This window comes from Rattus norvegicus, chromosome 16, assembly GCF_036323735.1.
Source record: "Rattus norvegicus strain BN/NHsdMcwi chromosome 16, GRCr8, whole genome shotgun sequence".
Taxonomy (NCBI): domain Eukaryota; kingdom Metazoa; phylum Chordata; class Mammalia; order Rodentia; family Muridae; genus Rattus; species Rattus norvegicus.
The window spans coordinates 9,315,067-9,334,976 of NC_086034.1; the positions used below are offsets into that span (position 1 = coordinate 9,315,067).

The 19,910-nt window shown below is 45.0% G+C and overlaps 1 protein-coding gene across 7 annotated transcripts in view; it reads right to left on the bottom strand.

Moving 5' to 3' along the window:
• The window catches only part of Antxrl2 (ANTXR like 2), a 32,267-nt gene that overhangs the window by 8,774 nt on the left and 3,583 nt on the right, over positions 1–19,910 (bottom strand). For 3 of the 7 annotated variants that reach the window (XM_017600302.3, XM_039094925.2, XM_017600301.3), the window contains 11 exons: positions 9,881–9,952; positions 8,666–8,737; positions 6,734–6,815; positions 6,620–6,653; positions 5,738–5,817; positions 5,553–5,621; positions 5,210–5,287; positions 5,058–5,118; positions 3,125–3,226; positions 1,796–1,865; positions 1,187–1,265 (listed from right to left, as the gene is read on the bottom strand). In XM_017600302.3, coding sequence (XP_017455791.1) covers positions 1,187–1,265; positions 1,796–1,865; positions 3,125–3,226; positions 5,058–5,118; positions 5,210–5,287; positions 5,553–5,621; positions 5,738–5,817; positions 6,620–6,653; positions 6,734–6,815; positions 8,666–8,737; positions 9,881–9,952 — 799 coding nt within the window. Of the gene's footprint in view, position 1; positions 843–1,186; positions 1,266–1,795; positions 1,866–3,124; positions 3,227–5,057; positions 5,119–5,209; positions 5,288–5,552; positions 5,622–5,737; positions 5,818–6,619; positions 6,654–6,733; positions 6,816–8,665; positions 8,772–9,880; positions 9,953–19,910 lie in introns of those variants that run through there. The other 4 variants (XM_039094927.2, XM_039094926.2, XM_008771160.4 and 1 more) reach the window with 4 other exon arrangements.

Consider the following 19,910-nt stretch of genomic DNA (forward strand, 5'->3'; position numbering starts at 1 on the left):
AGAAGGAAAGGTTATATGCCACCAGCTCCCAAAAGCAGAGCCCCCACAAAGAACTGCCAGGTCCCATCCCACAGAGACTAAGGCAATTGTACAAGGCCTTCCTAGATGTCTGCCACTTGCCTTCCTATCTCTCTTCTCCCCTTATTCCTGGCTTCTCCAAACTGATAGAACACCAGGCAATCCCACATCTGGCCCTGCTCCAAGACTTTGGGGAAGGTAAGGACAGTCCATGGTCTGAAGATCCTGGCCTTCACTATGGGCTTCGGTTAACATGGCACTGAGCTATTGGTGACCAAATCTCTGGGAGAGGCTGCAAGCCTACAAAGAGCAGATACAGAGTAAGATCTCTCTTCCCCCGTCACAGCTCCACACCCTGGTGTTACTACCTTTCTCCCCCTGAACCACAGCTTGTGACTTGAGCACTGCCTCCTTTCATGGACACTTGGCAGACTCAGAGTTCACAATCCTGGCTCAGGCTCAGGCTCAGGCCACGGAATTCAGGATGAGGACTGTTCTTCCAGCTGCCTCTTAGATTGGGCTGCAGCCGGTCCAACTCAGAGCAAGGGGTGTGGGGTACCAGGGGGTGAGCACTTGGGAAATGCCAGTGATGTCACCGCTGGGGGTTGAAGCCAGGGCTTCTCTGCCTCAGTGCTTATGTCTCGAATGTTATAGGCTGAGTGCCTAATGGGTAGACATCTGAGTCCATCCTCCCAGCTGGATATGAGATGATCCAGGCAAATCCAGGGATGCCGCTCAACTCTGTGGAGTTTGTATAAGCTGAGAGAAACTTTTTTTCCTGGACACACTCTCCTGTCACGTTGCACAGAGCTCACCAAACAGGCCTGAGAACAAAGGGCCCAGAGTATTTTGGGGACCACATTAGTGGCTGGGGCTCCAATTCTTATCACCTGCACCATGACTACAATGATGAAACTTCTGTATTTTTGGACTGGGGACACCAATGTGGAAGGGCCATTTGCCCTAGACGCCATGGACATGTCCTAGCAGACAGCTTGGTGCATGCCTCACTGACCCTTTTGGAAACTGGGCTGGATCATCGAAGTTAAGAGTATATACAAACCACTCTTGTGGTCTGCATAGGACCCCTCTGCTCTTTGACTTCCCTGCTAGATCTGCCCAACCAGAGGATCTGCACAGATGAGGTCACAGTCCCATGGGTACTCACACATATCCTACTGGCAACGTATAAACCGTTATTCAGGAAGTTTTTTCCGTTGTCCAGGCTGAGTAGAATATTGATCGCTCTAACACAGAGACAGACACTGAGAAATAGCCTGGTGACAAGGACCTTGGGCTTGACTCAAGGGATAACCCCAGTTCTTCCCACTCTTACACTAAAATTCAGACACTCTGAACTACTGGAGAACAGATCTGTGGGTAAAGAGAGCTCATTTCCTGAGGAACGAGAAATGAACCTCTGTAATGATGGTGAAGGGCAGATTAGACCATGAGAGGCACATACGTCATATGACCTTTGAGACAATGAGCCTTAGGGAGGTGAGCATGGTGTCACCAGAGTTTGCTGTCTTGTTTCAGAGAAATGGTTAGAGATCACGTTCTGGCCCTCATCCCCATCATCTCCTGAATCTTGCCCTCAGTAGAGCCTGGATGCTGTGCACTACTAAGCTAGGACAGGGCCAGATGGGAGGGTACAGGAGCCCACCTACAGGCAAATAGGTGCTCTACAGCGGAGGGGACACCTTACATCCCTCTCTATATTGGTAAACACTGACCACTGATCTCTTCCCTCAAGGCCTCCAAAAGGGCTGCTTACCTTCCTTCAGAATCTACAATTGGTCCAGGACAAGTAATAGTCGTCTTGGTTATATTGATGGGGTTGGCATCTGAAAGAAAATGACAAAACTACCAATGGATGTATCATTGTTGGCTTCCACCAGCAGAGCTGATAGTCTGACTGAGAAACAACAATCTCCTCTCTACCCTCTTCAATCCAAAGACTACTGGTAAGCCCCCACTCTGTTCAGCGTCCCAGCACAAAACAGCACCCTGGTGCCCAGCAAGAGCCCCTGAACCTCAGGGCTCACCTACTGGGGCTGAGATCACCATTCTATTCTTATAACGTAAGAGCACATGTGCATTCACACACACACATGCGCATACAGACACACAGGCACACATGGGCACATACATACATATAATATACACAGAGGCGAGAGAGATGCACACACATGTATGAGCACAGGCACATGGGGTAGGGAGACTCTGCTTTTAAGAGAAAATATGTGGCATTTGTCTTCCTAGTTCGATAATTTTGCTTAATATTGTGATCCGTTATCTACTCTACTGAAAAATGACATGGACCTCATTTTATATTTCATACAGGAAAAGGAGACAAAGGGAGTTTAAGTAAGTGAAAAAATAGAAGAGCAGAGAAGGGAATTATGAACAATGGAGAAGAAAATAACATCAGATTAGTGAAAAGGAGAAAAAAAACAAGCAGGATCCCCCAAAATGAGAAGACTTGAAATCAAAATTACATAAATATAAGGAGGAAAATAAAAACTAAATCATTAAAAATGTAAGTGATGAGGTTTAAAATGAAACAATGAAGTTAAAATATTACTAACATTACAGTAACAGGAAAAACAAAACAACAAAAAGACTGTCTACCATCCTGAGACAAAATAAACTATAGGCCACTCAGGGAAGCCGTGGAGGAGCTCCCTAAGTGATTACAGCATGGAAATACTCAGTCTTGAAATCATGCACATGCAATGCTGGATGGATTCAGCAGGTTGTACCCATATATATGTAATAATAACAAAAAAAGACGAGGCCGGGAATTTGAGAGGAAATTATTTAAAGGAAATGATTTTAAATTAAGAATAAATTAAAAGGTTGTCCAGTAATAAAAATATATATAATTAGATGAATGTAGGGCAGAGAATAAAAATAAAAAACACCATTAAAAAATATTAAGTTCAAAAGAACACTGGAAAAGGTGCCAGTGAAGGAGGCAGTTTCCCACCAGCTCAGCCGGGCCCCTCTTTCCCCCTTGAACACACGACCTCTAACTGCATCGTCCAGCAGGACAGTTGGTGGGTAGGGGAGACTTGACTGAGAGAACAGAAACCTCACTTACCTTTGAGATGTTTTACGCCTCCTAAGTAGAACCTGCAGATAACATCTTCTTTACGCATGGCGAAGTCAAAGCCATATCCTTCAAGTACCACTGGGTTTGATTCTGTGAGGAGGACGTTCACACCCTGAGGAGAGCTATGTGAGCAGTCCTCTGATTTAACTTTTCAAGACTCTCCGCTGGCTAAAATGGCCTCCAACGAGGGAAGGTCTGTGTGAACCAATAACTATATCGGCTCCCACTTGCTGACTACCGTAGTGGGGATACTCTCTGGCACTGATAGCAGTATACAGGAGATCCAGCACAAGCGGCTAGCTGGCTGTTCCCACAGGAGCCACAGTAGAATTTCCTCAGCGCTTGCCCCTGCACGACCACTTCTGGGCCAGATCCAGCTTGTCCCTGTACCCTGTGTTCTTCAGATGCCCAAGACTAGTTGACACCAAGGACTTTCTTCCCTCCTCAAACTAGAACACAGGTTGACTCCATGCTAGGCGTAGGAAAACAGCCTATTCTGTTTCATTTGGGGTGCAGCCTCCTGCCTGAGCTTCCCTCCAAATAAGAGGCACCCTGTATGTGGCAGGTTTGCATAAGACAGCCAACAGTTTAACAGATTTGTGGTTGAACTGTTGCTTGGAGGTGCATGTCTCATTGGAAACAACTCATGTTTTCATCTGCAGTTTGTCACGGATGCCCCAGATACCAAGGCCTCTATGTCCACTGGGAGCATCAGAATCACACAGCAGTCAGGATGGCTGCAAAGCAGGACTCCATTACCCAGAGGTAGAAGAAAGCCTGTATGAAAAGAAGGCTTCTTCTTCCCTTTACTCCTCCACATAGCAGTCTCCTCTCTCTTACCCAGTATGGAGGAGGACAAGGGGCAGCACGGAGCCAGGAAGCAGAGTAGTCAGGGCTGGATTCTGTCTTTAGCATCTACATCTTCTAGGTGCTACAGCTGTCCCCACTCTATCCACTGTCTCAAATCTCACTGACACCCCATATATGCCATTTCTATCCATCGGAGGATGCATTATAGACCCTCTGACACACAGTGCTTTGTCCTTGGCTGAGTTTCATGGATCACAGAGCTCAGATGTGATCATAGTCCTGCCTGCCCAAGCCTAGAGCAGGAGGGTTCCCTAAGAACAAAAATGTCAGGTTGCAGTTGCCTGGGCTGAAGAATACAGAACAACGCAGGCTTCCCTGTCCTGCCTTCTTTCACAGCTCACACATGCCAGCCATGTGGAGACCAAGCCTGAGGTCACCGTGATCATCTCTCCCCTAAGACCATACGCTGCACGCTGCACACTGCCATGGGATATTAGCATACGCAGACACTGTTCTTATCAGCGGCAGTCCTTGGGGTCAGGCATGTACACTAAAAGGGTACATATCCCATGGCTGAGGTGAACATGGCTGCCTTTGTAGACACTTAACAGTCACAAACATCCCTGAGTGTCTCCAGAGATTCAGTGGCTATCCTCTGTTCTTGGTTCTTTCCCTTCATCCCTTAACAATTACATGTTTACTGTGAGATAAACTATTTTACATACTGCTATGTCATCACAGCACATACCTTCCAAATGTTCATTGTATTACACCCAAATCATAGTCACCTTATGCTTGCTCATCCCCCGACACATATCAAAGTTATCTATATTCCAACACATAGAGTCTGTGTACACATAATACATGCAAACATACGTGTCCTATGTATAACACAATATATAGAGAAACATTATATAGTAACAACATAAAAACATCTACGTAGACTATATAACCATATAAACCACACGCACACAAAACTTTACACACTATCCAGAAACTGATACGCACACATACTCATTGTATGCACATCACTTGCACAACCATGAACACATGCATGCACACACATGACACATTTATCTGCCTGAAGCATAATGGTTGTCTCAGCGCTTACCTTTTATACATATAATGCGGGTAACTGCAGTTTTAAGGGATGGACAGATCTTGGATGCTAACTGGAATACAGAGTGAGAAACGAGGTCAGGAGAGTTAGCTTCAGGAATCCGGTGAGGTGGCATTGCCCCTGTCTAGGCCCATTTCACTCACTGGATTAATGAGGTCATTCAGATCTTCAGGTCTCTTATTTGTAAATGCATAGTCTGGACCACCCGTAAGTCCTATTATCTAAAAGAGAGAAGACATGACTTGAGCATCCAGCCAGAAGCCATTTGATTTTACCGTGACTCAGACACTGGCTTCTGCTCACAGCCTAGGCTTTGGAAACAGGAGTCTCTCATCATCCTACCTGGGGGAAGAAACTCAGTCACGTTTGCCTTACTGTTGCAGTGGCCACCTGTTGCTCACATCCCCAGGGTAGATGAGATGGCACCTCTGGGAGGGTGTCCTTCAACTAGGACTCAGAGGAGCACACGGTCACCTGAACTGTTACCTGATTTCTCTCAGACTGGCCTGTACCCACGCCGTAAATGGTTGCTCCCATTTTCCGAGCATCATTAGCCTGAGAGAGAGAGAGAGAGAGAGAGAGAGAGAGAGAGAGAGAGAGAGAGAGAGAGATGAACCACCAAATCACATTTATACTATGGGAGAGATACAGCTGAGGATGGCAGGGCTCACCTCATCCAGTGAATACCCATAGGCCTGATTGCTTAGAGGGCCGTTGAGCAAGAAGATGATCATGCTGGGCCTCCCGGCGCCTTCAAGAGAGCAAGAGTGACTTGGTACTTGAGGTTTGAGGAATGCCAGAAGAACCTCCGGAACCCCAACATGCTATCTGGCCCGGCACCACCCAATACAGACCCAGTAGTTTCAACTCCTTAGCCCTTGGATCAGGAGCCCAGACCCAGAACCCACCATGAGTGACCCCCACAGTGAGCCCAGACAAGAACCCACCATAAGTGATCCCCATAGTGAGAAAGGACTTTATTCACTAATCTGTAGGAGACAGAGGTTCAGGAGCAGCCTACGAAAGTAGATTTGTCTGTTCTCTCAGGGAGCCACAGTCACCTCTAAGCCTATCCTTGAACATCAGGAAAACCCTTCTGCTGAGGCAGGTGGAACCTGGTGCTAACTCTGGGCACAGCCCTAGAGGGGGGTAACGGTGGACCTAGTACATCAGGACTATAGATCAGAATGTGTTAGGCAAGGGACTCCACAAAAGAAAGAATTGAAAAGTGAAAGATATGGACGCCATCAAGCCCTGGTTTCCATGCATGCATCACGGTACTTCCCCCCTTTCTGTTCACAAACCCATCTGTAGGCCAAAGACCCTCAGCATGACCAAGACCCACGCATAGCCATATGGGGCCTCCTACCCTTCTCAGAAGCTTCGCAAACACAGCACTGTGTTCACAGGAGCCTTCAGGCTCAGAGAAGGGACCACCGCATCCTTTTTTAGCACTTGATAAGAATTAGAGGAGCCCTGAGGGTCTGCACACAGGCTCTCCAGGGAAGCCTGGCTCTGTGGGAACCCACCCGACTACAGTGCGAGCAGCTCACCTCTTCTGTTGGCCTTTATCATCTGTTTAGTTGCCTGTAAGGCAACAAAGAGAAGTGGGACACTGTGAGATGATCCCAGGGTGCTCATCCCGAGGTGGTTCTAGCCCTTTATACCTTCCACAACCCTTGGTAAATGTGCTCGTGTCCTGTGGTTATGGTATACTTCATTCTTTCGATACCCTTGAGGATTTCCTCTCTGGGAAAAAAAATAATAAAATAAAAGGTGACATGAGGACTATGAGCAGTGACAACATGCGGCTGGATATTAGAGTACATCAATATTACACCATATGGTTATCAGAGTACATGAAGCTGAGAAAATGAAGTCTAAGTTTCGATGGAGACCCTAGGATATTATTGGTGATGACTTATCTACTCCTAGGCTGAGGCTACCTGGCAAGAAGCCACATTAAAGTTTCTGCCCTGGGCCTTTCTTAGTCTTTCACCCCATGAGACAAAGGCAGCTTGAGATGGGGGAGCACAGGAGAAGTTCTCAGTCATCGTCTAAGCCGAAGAATTTCGTGAGTACCCACAATCCTATCTGGAACCTTCTGTCCAGGTTACCCTTCTTCTGATCAGCCTTTTACCCAGTGGGTAGTGCTGAAGGGAGCCGTGTCCTTCTGCTTGAGCCACTGTTCTTCCACAAAGCCCTGGCCTAACTCCCTTCCTTCTAGTCTGCAAAGGCAGCAGACAGTCTACTTAGAAGTAAGCACAACTGTGGATTCCACAAGCTCCTGACAGGGACCTGAGAGTCCGGCTCTGAGGGCTGTCCATGAGGCATCTATGTTGCTCCCTAAATTAGTGGCAACATGGCCTGTCAGGTGCTGTTGAAAACAGAACACACTGAGGTGGTCATGGGTAGGTCTAGTAGCTGGTCTTGGACAGGAAGTGGGATATTAGGATAATCCAATGTGGTAAAACTGTATAGACACAGCAAGATGACTCACAATTGACTCTAAAGAGGATTCCTGTTGGGGACAAGGAGAACTTGCCATAAGGTGTGCTCTGATTATGCCCGGCCCAGCCCAGCCTAGGGAGTGTGAGGGCAATATCCATTATAACCAGTGGGGTCAAATCACAGCCTGTCAAACCCAGCCCAGTCCCCACCCATCTACTGGCCCCTGCTGCCTCTCTGGGCTTCCTACCAGAATCTTTCCCATAGATGTTATCTCTGCTGCCTCAAACCTAGTCAGGTCTCTCTGAACAAGCCAGATGGCACATCGGATCTTCCCCGGAATCCCAGAGCTAGCATTCCTGTTCCTTTTCCCAGCTGAACCACAGCTGTCATCCCTATGGGCCTGGGTATGTTCTCTTTCATTCACTATTCCACACTTTTCTCCTAAGCCCTGGACAGAGGTTTCCTAGACCTCTGCACATCACTAATCCTAAATGTTCATGCCTTTCTCTTACTCTCACTCTGTATGGATCTCCAGGCCAGATATCTAAAGTTCTTCCTCCCAGATAGTCAGAAGTTCCCAATATCCTTTCTCTGGCATTCTGGGGACAAATGAGTCACCTCCCTCTGTGTGTATCTGCTCCCCTTATCTGCCTGTAGTATAAAGGCCAGCCTTGGACTCATGTGCCCACCCTGGGGTGCCCTCTTCCCAGAGTGAGCCTCTGCTGCTTTTCCCTGGACCCCAGAACCTTCTGGTTCCCAGTGGATCTCCCTGTCCACTGACCCAAACAGAGGATGATCTAGTCCAATGGACTCCACACAAGCCAGGGTTTTATAAAGGATCCACATCCACTCAACCACCTTCCTCAGTCTCGTGTGTGGTCATAGCCAGGTCCCAGAGAAGATTCAAGAGTGGTGGAAGGAAGGCAGACAAGCAAGAAGGTAGAAATCTTCTGGAAGCCCAAGGTTATGAGTTCAAGTGAAGTAGGAAGTCAAGGGTTTGGTAGACTGCAGTATATATCAGTATATAGGCATGTGAACACCCAGTCACTGTGGACTCCTGTGGAGCCCTCATGGAGGTCTCTGCAATCCCTCAGTTCCATGGAGGCCTGGAACACCAGGCCTGAGTTACCTTTCAAGTGGACACTTACCTGTCCCCAGTGATGGGCAGGAAGATGTTGCCCTTACAGGAGTAGGTGATGATGGATACCCGCAGATTCTGGCTGGGAGGAAGCAGGTGTTTGAGAGCCACCACCACTACAACATGATGTCATCCAAATGTCAAGGAGGGTACTCAAACAAGAAGATCCTTTTTTCCCTAGTCTCGGCCCTTCCACTTTGAGGTCTCATTTAGTAGGCATAGGGACTTGAGATAAATGTCATGAAAAATTCTGTACCCCTATGGCAATGTGGCCCCTGGGAAAGAGAGGCAGCCTATTCAACCCCCTACTCCATCCCTGTGCTCGAACACATACACACCTACATGTCCTTATAGTCATACATGTGTACACACGCACACACTAAGAAAACTCCTCCACATGAACCCCCCTCCTCATCTCTTGTCTACTGTAAATTTCTCAGCATCTCAACTCAGCTCTGAGGAGTTGTTCTTCCTCCAGTTTCCTCTTCCCCACATTCACTGCTCTCTCCCACAGGACCCTCGAAAACCCATCCAGTATCCCATACTGAGCTCCCCAGTAATCCCTCTCCAGTTCCTGACTCAGCTGGATCTTACTCTTGACCTGGTTCCTCTAATCTCCCCAAAACTTCTATAACTCTCTCATAGCTCGCATTGAAAAATTTAAGGCCCTTGGCCTGGCTTAGTAAGTCCCTAAATCCTTGTCCCCAAGCTGACTGGCCCTCCCCTGTCTCACTGGACTCAGAGAACACCCACCTTCTTGAGATGACTCTAATGTCTGCCTGTCTCTAGCTTCTCTGGTATTGAAGTTATCTCATTTGTACAACCCATTGAAACTCCCCTGACCCCATCCTTCCTTTCCTGCATCCTTCCATGGCTTGTTGCCTGTCCTTTTCTTTTGATCTCAAGCACTCTGTAACTAAGTGCTAGTTCTGAGTTACTGGTCCCCCTAGCCTCCAGGCCTTCAAGCCTGGGGAGGTGGGGAGGCGGTCCTGGAAGATGGATTCTGTCTCTGTACTACACCTAACTCCCAGGCAGGAGCAGCCAATGCTGTAGACATCTCCATGAAACAGGTGTGCTGTGTCCTCTGTTCTGCACAGCACGCCAGCCTGGGTCTGTGTTCCCTCTATGAGGAATTCTTGAGCCTACCAAATCCAAGACATAAGTCCTCTGCATGACAGGACAGGGCCCCCTGTATCACAAAGGAGCCTTCGGTATCAAGTCGTACTTTGATAACCTTGTCACCATATCCAGCACAAACTTGGGAACATGTGGCCAGCCGTGCAGCATGCGACGAGACCTGAAAGCAAAGAAGATATCCCTCAGTAGATATGGGGTTCCAATAGACCTGCCCACTTTCTACCTTACCAGCCTTCCATCAGCTTCCTTAACAAGGCCCTTTGCACCAATAGTGCTGAGCATACTAGAACAGTGTGAAAGGCTTTCTTCAGGGCCAGCAATGGGCAGAGGATGGCTAAACAGCCCCATTTGCTGGAAATGAAAGGACCCCATGAAAAGACACTTAGAAGCTCATTAGTGTATCTGGCTGACTGTACCAAGGTAGGGTCTGTGGAGTCTTGAAATAGGGAAGGATCTCATTTGGAAAAACCTGGGTACTTCTATGGAGCCTCTCTGGGTTCCCCACTTGCCCTTGGTTTTCCATTTCCAGCCACACTTCTCACTTAATACTACCATTGTAAGATGTCCTTGTGACCCATAATCCAGGCCTGAGCCATATTATCTTCATTGTATTCTTGAGTTTGTGAACATCAGATTGGCCCCAACATATGTGGGTGCTTTCTCATACCAGCCTGTCACCTGCACTCTTTTATCATGACATTTGCCCATTTCTAAATTCCCTCACATTTCCTAGGATCCACAAAAGGAGGCATTTTCTCTAGGAGATAGGCCTTAGGTCCGGTTGGTGGGCATGAAGGCTATTTTGGACCCCAGCCTTCTGACTAGCCTACAGAAGTCAGCCATCTTGAGCCAAGAAGGGTTCCTCTACCTGATGCTGCCAAAAGAGGTCAGACGGAGGCCCAGCCACTCTGTCATAACATCATAGCACCCAATCCCCACATGAGCTGTGGGATCTTTCGGTTCTGACTCTCAAATCCCTGCGCCTAGGTTTGTTTCCCCCTCTCAGTCAGTCCCCAGATGGAAAGCAAGCAGAGGAAGGAAGTTGGAAACTTCCAACTCACAAAGAAGAACTCATATCTGACCCACATCCCAGAAATAATGACCTTTGCAGTTGCACACACCTTTCTTGGTCTTCACATCAAGGAAGAGAGGAGAAGCACTTCAGGTGTGGAGGGAGAAGGATTATTATTCAACAGTTATCTACTCATTCTGAAATCTGAATAATGGTATGGAGGGAATTTGAGGGTGGCATTTGGGTTTGGTTGGCTTGTGTATTTTGGATGCTGTGTGAGTCAGGAGCACCTACAGATAGGTCCTAATGTTCACCCCCAGTATGAACATTGTGCCCGTGAATGTGACCTTCCTGGAGGTCATGCTCATATGTGTAATTGTCGTCACTTTTCTTGCTGCTGTGACAAAATATCTGGCAAAAAGAAAAATAACTTACAAGAAGAAAAGTTTATTTTGGCTCAGCCTGAGAGTACAGCATACCACAGTGGGCAAATCACAGAAGCAGGGACTTGAGGCAGTTGGAAGCATTGCAATCGTAGTTGATGAACAAAGAGATAGATACAGAGGTCAGCTTGCTATCTCTGCTGTATCCAGCCCAAGACTCCAGCCCATGGAATGGTGCCATCCATAGTTAGGTGGGTCTTCCCACCTCAATTAAGCCAATATAGAAACTCTCTCATGTATGTATCCAGAAATGTGTCTCCCAAGCACCCCTAGATCCTATCAAACTGATAATGTTAATCATCATAGGTCCACCCCTTGTCACCCAAACACATTACTCTTAATCTGTAACTTCAACGCCCCCCGCCCTTTCCTTGCCAGCTCATGACTATCCCAGAATGCAAAATGTGTTCAGTCTAACTTCAAAACTCTGATAGTCTTTTAACAGTTCCAACACTACTCAAAAGAACAGGTGTGTGATCTTTTCAGAGACTAAGGCAATGAACGCCAATCACATTTAAAAGCAAATCACGTGTTTCTAACACAGTAAGGATTTGCTCTTGCATAAAGGAGGAATGGGGACACCAAAGAAAACAATCAGATTAAAGCAAAAGCAAACCCAAGCAGGACGAGCATCATTTCCATCAGCTGGGGTCTTAGAGTCTTGGATCATCTCTCTTGGGTAGCCCTGCCCTACCAGCTCCACCCCTTGCAAAACACATAGCCTCTCTTTGGGGTCTAATCCATGTCTGCAGCTTTCCTCAGCATATGTCCCTTGGTTCTGGCATTGCCAGCACCCTGGGGTCTTCACTGAAACGTAGACTTCGCCTCCTCAGCTTCGTGTCCTCTGATCCAGCCACATATTGTCTAGACTCAGTGGCTTTCTAGAACTAAGGAGCCATGGCCTGTAACGGCCCCTCCCCCCAAATCTTGCATCTTTTGTGCCTACAAAACGGTACCACACAAATGGTGCAGCCTAGTTCTGTTGCTTGTGATGAACGCGTGCTTCTTTAGACCATAGTCTTTGTGTGCTGCTCCTAGGGAAATGCTCTACTCTGTGGTTGTTTTCCAGCAGGGAGCTACTTCAGTGGCAGTGGCAGTCCAAACTCTCTCTTTTTAACAGATTTGTATTTTCAGAGGACCGAGCTTGGCTGGATTGGGTCTTGCCCTTGGGCATCCTTCCTATTGTTTCAGTACAGAGCAGAAGACTTTTTATTTAAAGATGCCAGTATGTATAATGATTGCAACTGCTTCCTCAGTGCACATCTAGTCTGCAACTTCAGACTTTCTCCTTTCCCACAAGCCACATGTTTTAAAAATATATTTTGCTGGTTTGTTTGTTTCCTCTGCCGCTCACTGGAGACCTGGGTAAGAGCAGCATGCAGTGTGGTACAGCCTACACGCTACACTATCTTATCTTGAAATTTCTTCCACCAAACAAATTAGTTCTTTCCTTTTTTGGGGCAGGGGGAGCAAGGTCTCATGTCTCCTAGGCTGTCATCTAACTTGTTATATAACTGAGAATGACCTCAAAAGTGAAATCTTCTTACCTGTATTTCCTAAGTGTCAGGGTCATAGGTATGCACCACCATGCCCAGTTTATGCAGTTCTGGGCAAGTCAAGAACTCTACTGAGCGAGCTACATTCCCAGTCAGCTAAACAATTTTTCTCACTCAAATACTCAGAAAATAAGCACAATGCAATCATATTCTTTTCCAGAATATGCCCTGAATGATATCTAGCCAGATTGCAGAATCCTCCTCCCTTTCTGAAAGCTCGGGAGCAAATCATCCATTTTCCTGGATTCAAATTTGCGTTCTTGTCTCCCAGTAACCACTGAAATGACCATGATGCTAACTATTTACAGCATTGTATGGATTTTCTGGCCTAAATTTCCAAATTCTTTCACATTTCGATTGCACGTCAATTCTAAAAACCTTAAAAACCCATATGGTCTTAAACTGCACCCCCTCTTCTGGCCCACACCTCCAGTTACTTTCCAAGAGACTACACCAGTCCTGAGGACCCCAGGAAAGACACCAACCACTGCCCCCAATATCTAACACTCCTTAAAGCCCACCCAAAAACTCCAAACTGCATGCACATTCACACACACACACACACACACACACACACACACACACACACACGCACGCACAACCATCATCAACATCAAAGTAACAGGAATTATCAATCATTGCTCATTAATATTTATCAGCATCAATGAATTCAATTCCCCAATAAAAAGAGGCACAGGCTAACACAATGGAGGAGAAAACAGCTCCATCATTCTGCTGCCTACAAAAAACAAACCCCAACAACAAAAGCAGATATTATCTCAGAGTAAAGGGCTGGACCCAAGAAGCAAGCTTCTAATAATTAGCCAAATAAAATTTTCAACCAAAATTAATCAAAAGAGATGGGGAAGATTTTGTACTCATCAAAGGAAAAATCCACCAAGATAATTTCACAATTCTGAACATCTATGCCCCAAATGTAAGGCCATTCACATTTTTAGAAGAAACATTGTTAAAGTTTAAATCACACGTTGAACCCTATGCATTAATAGTGGGGGATTTCAACACTCCACTTTCACAAATATACAGGTCGTTGAGACAGAAACTAATCAGAGAAATGATGAAACTAACCAACGTTATGATTCAAATGGACCTAACAGACATCTACAGAACATTTCACCCAAACATAAAAGAATACATCTTCCTTTCAGCACCTCATGGAACCTTCTCCAAAATTGACCTTTACTCAGTCACAAAGTAAGTCTCAACAAATTCAACAAAGTTGAAATAAGACCCTGTGTCTTATAAGACTACTATAGATTAAAGTTCAACTTCACCAATGACAGAAACAACAGAAAGCCTACAAATTCATGAAAACTGAACAATTCTCTACTGAATGACCACTAGGTCAAGGAAGAAATAAAAGAATTAAAAGCTTTCTAGAATTCTATAAAAATTAATGCACAATCTAACCAAACTTATGGGACACGATGAAAGCTATACTAAGAGTGAAAACTTCATAGCACTAAGTACCTTCATAAAGATGTTAGGGAGATCTCATACTTAGCACATCTGAAAGCTCTAGAACAAAAAGAAGCAAACACACCCAAAAGAAATAGATGGCAAAAAACAAACTCTCGACTGAAATCAATAAAATGGAAACAAAGAGAACCATACAAAGAATCAATAAAACAAAGAAATGGTTCTTTGAGAAAATCAACCAGACAGACAAACCCTTAGCGAGAGGCAGAGAGAGAATATTCAAATTAACAAAATTATAACTGAAAAGGGGGACATAACAACAGACACTGAGGAAATTCAAGTATTCATTGGGTCTTACTTCAAAAACCTTACTCCACAAAATTTGAAAATCTGGAAGAAATGGAAATTTTTCTCGATAGATATCACTTACCAAAGTTAAATCAAGATCAGATAAACAATTTAAATAGACCTATAACCCTTAAGGAAATAGAAGCAGTCACTAAAAGTCTCCCAAAACCCCCTCCCCAAAAGGCCAGGGCCAGTTGGTTTTGGTTCAGAATTGTACCAGACTTTCAAGGAAAAATAATACCAATACTCCTCAAATTATTCCACAAAATAGAAATAGAGAAAACATTGTCAAATTAATTTTATGAGGTCACAGTCACTGATACCCAACCACAGAAAGACTCAACAAAGAGAATTACAGACCAATATTTTTCATGAACACCGATACAAAAATACTCAACAAAACACAAACCGAATCCAATATAACACATCAAAAAGACCATCCACAGTCATCAAGTAGGCTTCATCCCACAGATGCAGGGATGGCTCAACATATAAAAATCTGGCAGTGAAATCTATCATATAAAGAAACCAAAAGGAAAAACATACAATCATCTCATTAGATGCTGAAAAACGCTTTGACAAAATCCATCTCCCTTTCATGTTAAAAGTCTTGGAGAGATTGGGGATGCAAGGCTGATAAAATTGGAAAATAATAAGTCAAAGTATTCCTGTTTGAAGATGATATGATAGCATACATAAGCAACCCCAAAATTTCTATCAAGGAACCCCTACAGCTGACAAACACCTTCAGTAAAGTGGCTACAAAACTAACTCCAAAGAAATCAATAACTGTCTTACAAATGATAAATGACAAAGAAATCAATTAGGGAAATTACACCCTTTACAAGCCACAAGCACTACAAAATATTTTGGTGTAACTCTAACCAAACAAGTGAAAAACATATATAACAAGAACTTCAAGGCTTTGAAAAAAGAATTCAGAAAAGAAATCAGAAGATGAAAAGATCTTGCATGTGAGTCAATCGGTAGGATTAACATAGTAAAAATGACCATCTTACTGAAAATAATCTACAGAATCAACACAGTTCCATCCAAATCCCAACACAATTCCTTACAGACCTTGAAAAAACAATACTCAACTTCATATAGAAAACAAAATACCCAGGATATCTAAAACTATCCTGTACAATAAAAGAACTTGTGGAGGTGTCACCATTCCTGATTTCAAGCTGTACTTCAGAGCAATAATAATAAAAAAAACCTCATGGTATTGGTATAAAAACAGATAGGTTGTTCAATGGAATCAAAGACTCAGAAGTAAATCCACACACCTATGGACACTTGATTTTTGACAAAGAAGCCAAAATTATACAATGGAAAAAAGAATCTTCAACAAATGGTACTGGTCTAACTGGATGTCTGCATGTAAAAGAATGGAAATAGTTTCCATATCTATCACTCTGCACAAAACTCAAGTCCAAGTAGCTCAAAGACCAAATCTGATAGAAAAGAAAGTGAGAAACAACCTTGAATGAATTGGCACAGGACACAACTTCCTGAAGAGAACACCAGCATCTCGGAAACTAAGATCAATAATAAATGGGACCTCATGAAACTAAAAAGCTTCTGTAAGGCAAGCACACTGCCAATAGGACAAAGCTGCAGGCTAGAGAATTGGAAAGGATTTTCACCCAACTCCACATCTGACCGAGGGATGATAGCCAAAATTTATAAAGATCTCAAGAAACTAGATATTGGCAAGCCAAATAATGCAATTCAAAAATGGGAGAATAAACAGAATTCTTGACAGAAGAATTTCAAATAGTTGAGAAGCACTTACAGAAATATTCAACATCCATAGTCACTAGGGAAAACAGAACAACTCCAAGATTCTATCTTATACCCGTCAGAATAACTAAGATCAAAAACACAAAGATTCCAGCTCATGCGGATGAAGATGTGTAGCATTGTGAACGCTCCTCCATTGCTGGTCGTATCGTAGCGCAAACTTGTACAGCTTTTTGGAAATCAAAATGGTGGTTTCTCAGAAAATTGGGAATAGATCTACCTTAAGACCCAGCTATTCCACTCCTAGGCACATACCCAAAAGAAGCTCCACAATACCACAAGGACATGTGCTTAACTATGTTCATATCAGCTTTATTCATAACAGCCAGGAACTGGAAACAACCAAGATGCCCCTTAACCAAAGAATGGATAAAGAAAATGTGGTGGATGTACACAATGGCGCATTACTCAGCTGTTAAAAATGTGGTTATCAAATGGGTGGAACTAAAAAACATCATCCTGAGTGAAGTAACCCAAACCCAGAAAGACAAACGTGTTATGTACTCACTTATAAGTGGATAATAGCCATAAAGGATAACCAAGCTACCACCTACAGATCTAGAGAAGCCAAGTAAACAAAGGAGGCTCAAGGGGGACAGCAGGAGTCTCATTGTGAAGAGGAAAGAAAATGTGCATCAAGAGTGGACAGGGAGAGGGATCTGGAGGCAGGGTGGGGATGGGAACAGGAAGAATCAGGACCCAACTCTGACACTTCCTGGAGGGTCAGGATCCAGAAGATGGATAGCCCAGAGACCTAAGATAGAACCAAACATCACTGGCAAACATAAAAATAAGTCAGTGAAATGATTCCGCTCTACTCATAGACTGATGCCTAGCCCAGCTGTCATCAGAGAGCTTCACCCAGAACTGATGGAAACAGATGAAGAGACTCACAAACATTAAGCATTGATGGTTTGTAGATGCTCAACCCAGGGAGTGGCACTATTAGAAGGTGTGGCCCCGTTGGAGTAGGTGTGTCACTGTGGGTGTGGGCTTTAAGACCCTCCTAGCTGCCTGGTAGTCAGTATTCTGCTAGCCTTCGGGTGGAGATGTAGAACTACTCTCAGTTCTTTCTGTACCATGTCTGTCTGAATGTGGCCATGTTTCTGCCTTGATGACAATGGACCGAACCTCTGAACCTGTAAGCCAATTCCGATTAAATGTTGGCCTTTATAGGACTTGCCTTGGTCATGGTGTCAATTCACAGCAGTAAACCCTAATTAGGACACAAATCTTTGGGGATCCTGTGGAAGATGGATAAAAGATTGTAGGAGCTAGAGAGATCAAGGTCACAAGAAAACCCATGGAATCAACGTATCTGGGCCCCTATGGGTCCACAGAGACTGAACCGCCAACCAAGGAGCCTGCATGGGACTGGCCTGGGCCCTCAGCACATGCACTACAGTTGTGTAGCTTGGTCTTCTTGTGGGACTCCAATCAGTTGGAGCAGGGACTGTCTCTGACCCTGTTGCTTGCCTTTGGGACCATTTCCTCCTACTGAGTTGCCTCATCCAGCCTTAAAAAGGACAGAAGTTGCCTAGTCTTACTGCAGCTTGATATACTGTGGCTGGTTGATGTCCATGGAAGGCATTGCCCTTTTCTCAAGAGAAACTGAGGAGGAGTGGATAGACACGGGGTGCTGGTGGGGACTGGGAGGAGAAGAGGAAGGGGAAACTGTGGTCAGGATTTTTTTTTTAAATCATGTGGTTTGGTTTATCACAGGAACTATCCCACTTCTCAGTAGCTGTGACACAGTCACTGACAAAAGTGACCAAAGGGTTTATTTTGTCTCACGTTCGAGGGAACAGTCCATCGTGGTGATAGGAAAGACAGGGCTGCATGAATCACCTGATCACAATGTATCTGCAGTCCTGAAGTAGAGAGAAATTAATGTGGGCTATCGGCTTCCTTTTTCTTTCTTTATCCAGTCTCAGAACCTTTGGGATGTGCTGTCTACTTTTAAGAAGCGTCTACAATCTAGACATTCCCTCATGAACGTGCCCTGAGATGTATGTCTCCTGGGTAACCCTAGGTCCTGTCAACTTACAGTCACTATTATCACAGTTTCACACCCAAGAGTGCCCCCTACCTTTCTAGCCTCCTGCTGCCTCTGCCCAGCTGAAATCTGCATAGAGAAGATAGGAAACCTCACTGCTAGATGATCTTAACTCTAGCAAGGCTGTCATTCTCACAGCACCCACGAACCTACAGATAGCTCATATCATCTAATCGTCACTCTACAACGGAAAAAAGATAAAGCTTCGAAAGGAAGCACCAGCTTTTACAGTATTCTAACCAAGTGTGGGCGAATCTAGAACTTTCTCCAAACCCCGTGTGCTGCTCTTGCACACCCCATCTCAATTGTTTAGTAACTAGGCTTTGACTCTGGAAACAACACAATGCAGACTTTGCTCTGGGAAGCTCCCAGACTGATGTGCCAGACAGCTCCTGTTCCCTAACAGGAGGTGACAAGGCTTTCCAATTTTGTCCTTCCAGGAAGAGTGCCTTCCCACAAAGGTTCACGGAGACCCCAAACATTCATCTACTCTCTTTTCTTTTTTCTTTTTTTTTTTTTTTTTTTTTTTTTTTGGAGCTGGGGACCGAACCCAGGGCCTTGCGCTTGCTAGGCAAGCGCTCTACCGCTGAGCCAAATCCCCAACCCTAGATTCACCTACTCTCAAACTCAAAGTTTTCAACTTGAGATTATATTGAAGGAGGATCTGGATTCCAGAACTCAAGACAAAATGAGGGTTAAGGACAAAAAAAAAAAAAAGACCATGTGACATACAGAGGCCTACATAGCATAGCGTACAACGAGCTTCCCAAACATCGTCTTATCTATGTGTGGACTAGTGCTGATCCTTAAACAGAATGTGGTCACCAGGCAACTAAAGGTGTCTTTGGTGCTAAAATCCGAGACCAATGATAGAACCATGATGGAGGGAAGGGAGTGAGAAAGTCTTTCAGGAAAAGCAGCAAGCTATGAGAAGGCTGAGAGTGCTCTTTTCCCCTAGTTAGCAGTTGATAAGTAAGCGTGATGGTTTGCATATGCTTGGCCCAGGAAGTGGCACTATTAGAAGGTGTGGCCTTGTTGGAGGAAGTGTGTCACTGTGGGGTGGCTTGGAGACCCTCCTCCTAGCTGCCTGGGGATGTTCAGTCAGTTCTTGGCTTCCTTCGGGTGGAAGATGTAGAACTCAGCTCCTCCTGCACCATGCCTGCCTGGATGCTGTGATGCTGCCATGCTCCTGCCTTGATGACGATGGGCTGAACCTCTGAACCTCTAAACCAGCCCCAATTAAATGCTGTCCTTTATAAAACTTACTTCGGTCATGCTGTCTGCTCACAGCAGTAAGACCCTAACTAAGACAATAGATGATCTATAAACCTCAAACAGAAACAGAAGATACTCAGTGTGGTCCTGTTAGTATAAGCAAGGCCATAATATCAACAGGGAAAATCTAGCAGACTGGCATGCGACTGACTTGAGGGAGTGGACTCAGAAGTAAAGAA